The 2,500-nt window shown below is 42.5% G+C and overlaps 1 protein-coding gene across 1 annotated transcript in view; it reads left to right on the forward strand.

Moving 5' to 3' along the window:
* LOC138015301 (voltage-dependent calcium channel subunit alpha-2/delta-1-like) overlaps positions 1–2,500 on the forward strand; it is an 89,374-nt gene that overhangs the window by 59,076 nt on the left and 27,798 nt on the right. The window contains exons 28-29 of the mRNA XM_068862289.1: positions 291–350; positions 2,481–2,500. The exon at positions 2,481–2,500 is cut by the window's right edge and continues 46 nt beyond it. Coding sequence (XP_068718390.1) covers positions 291–350; positions 2,481–2,500 — 80 coding nt within the window. The remainder of the gene's footprint in view (positions 1–290; positions 351–2,480) is intronic.

Genomic DNA, 2,500 nt, shown 5'->3' on the forward strand with positions numbered 1-2,500 from the left:
AAAAAATCAAATATCACGGTCAAACCTCAAATTGGCTTTATTCATTTTCAGTGCTTTTTGACGCTGGTGTTTGTGGCTGTTTAAGGTTTATATCAACTGGAGGAGGGAGGCTTTTGTTCCCCTTGTTTTCTTACTCTTTTCACTAAAGGGCTTTTATTTTCTCTTGTTTCCTAACATGCTCTCCTTTGGTCAAGTCGGACATGACGCTTGTCCCTTAAAAGCCCTACAGGAAAGCCCTGAATAAGTATTTTGTTGCATTGATGATTCATGATTCATGTTGTCCTCAACAGTGCGACAATTCCAGTAGTCGGGAGTGCGACATCAGCTGCGACAGAACAGGCAAAAACGAAGTAAGGCAGTGTTATGAGTTCTTTAGTAGTGATAGCCTAGTGTTTTGAAACACTCATCTCCCTCTTTTAAGTCGCTTGTGCTAGTTCTTGATCATACTCCTCAGCTTCACGCTGGTTTCTTTGGGCTTCCTCCGTCATTACAACCAACACACAGCTTATTCCACGTAGCTGTAAATGTACTGCAAGGTCATTCAGAGACCGCGATGTTCCCAAAGCCGACTAGTATAATATGCTTTCGGTTCGGCCTTATCAGGGAGCCTTATTCGCAGTACTTGGGAGGACGATTAGCCGACAACTGAAGAGTCTTTGCATGTGTCAGACATGTATTTTAAAAAAACTAAATATGTTTCCATCAACAGTTCAATTGTATGTCTCACTGTCGCATTTAAAGGTTCTTCGTTTCTACATCCTCTGCCGGTTTATCATGAACTCACAAAAATGACCAGCTCCCTAGTTGGCTTGATACTGAGCTTAATTTGTACAGCACTGCCCTCCTATCCCATTCGGCATCCATTCAAGCTTCCATTTCCTCACATCGTAAGAAACATTCATAACTGCTATGATAAAAAACAATCTTCTGCCAACTTAAATGCCTCTCTAGCCTCCCGAAGATGCTACATTGGATGTTTAAGGTGTAATGAGCCCTTAGGAAGGATGGGAAACTCAGTTGTTAGCGACGAGCGAAAGAACAACTGAAAAGTCAGTGTCCTTGGAAATGAAGTGAACTGAAGTTATTAGTCTCTCCCCGTCGGGGCTTTTGAGGACTAATTTACAATGCGTTTTTGTGGGAGACTTTGGCCAGACTGCTTGTTACGCAGTCTGCAATTTATTTTAGAAAGTGAAAGATGCCCCCGACCATACTATTTGATTTCCAACAAGGGCTGACACGGAACCTCCGATTTGCAGTCCTTATCCGAGAAGACTTGAAAGTCTAACTATTCGCGGATGTAATTACAAAGGCAGCACATTCTCCTCAGTTATTTTAAGACCCTGAGTGTTGTTCCGGCCGGAGTCGAACTCACGACCTTCCACGTGACAGCCCGATGCGCTTGCACAACCAACTGTGCCACCGTTGCACGGAGGGATTCGAACCCAGGACCTCCGTGCTCTACCCATTGAGCAACTAGAAATCGTGGGGAGCTTGGTCATTTATGTAGGTCCTGAATGGACAATGTGTCCTGTTGGTCTGTGAGGTCTACCAGGAGCCCCATGACTAGGAACGTACAACTTTATTGTATTTGTGGAACGGCGTTTTTGCAGACCTCAAGGAATCGCGAACCAGTTTCAACGCTTCCAAGTGATACTCTTTTTACAAGGATCGGCACCACGACGGTGTATTATTTATTAGCAATATTTTCGTACCAAGTAAAACACGAATTATTGCAGAACAAGATACAGTCATTATTGTGACGTAATATGTCACCGTGGCAACGGACAAGCCCTGTAAAAACACCCTTTATGTTGTCTTTATCTATCTTAAAAACGAACTAGGTGACCCCCATTTTTTTATTGCTCAAAAGTAATCAGAAGGGCATGATAAAAGTTTCTGCAAAGTTTTTAAACATTCTGTCGAGTGGATTCAGAGCCAATCTCGTTCCCAGAGCCCACGACACTCCGTGTCTTGGCGCTGACCAAAAGACACGTGGGCTCTGGGAACGAGACTGATTCAGAGCCACCATAATTTTGCGATTTTTTTAAAGTACCTCTCAATCCTCGCGACAGAATTTTTTTAAACTTTGCAAAAGTGTTATCGTGGCCCTCTAATCACTTTTCAGCACTAAAAAAGTGGGGTCACCGAGTTCGTTTTTGAGATATGAGCAACTAAAATCCAAAATATGGGGTGTTTTTGCTGGGCTTTCCCGTTGCCAAGGTAACTTATTACATCACAATAATGATCACATCTTGTTTGGAAATAATTGGTGTTTCATATGGTACGATAAGATTGCTGTTACTTGATACAGTGTTGAAGGGTTAATCGATCTAAACAGAGAATCTTCTAAGTGTTGAAACCCTTTCGAGCTTCCTTAAGATTGATTTTCCCGCGAAGCCAGAGCTTTCCAGCTTATCACAAGTCTCGAATACATCGTTTGCTAAATACGCTCAATGTTAATTGAAATCTTTGTCCAACAGTATGAAGGCGTCTACTGTTA

The sequence above is a fragment of the Montipora capricornis genome, chromosome 9 (assembly GCF_036669925.1).
Source record: "Montipora capricornis isolate CH-2021 chromosome 9, ASM3666992v2, whole genome shotgun sequence".
Taxonomy (NCBI): domain Eukaryota; kingdom Metazoa; phylum Cnidaria; class Anthozoa; order Scleractinia; family Acroporidae; genus Montipora; species Montipora capricornis.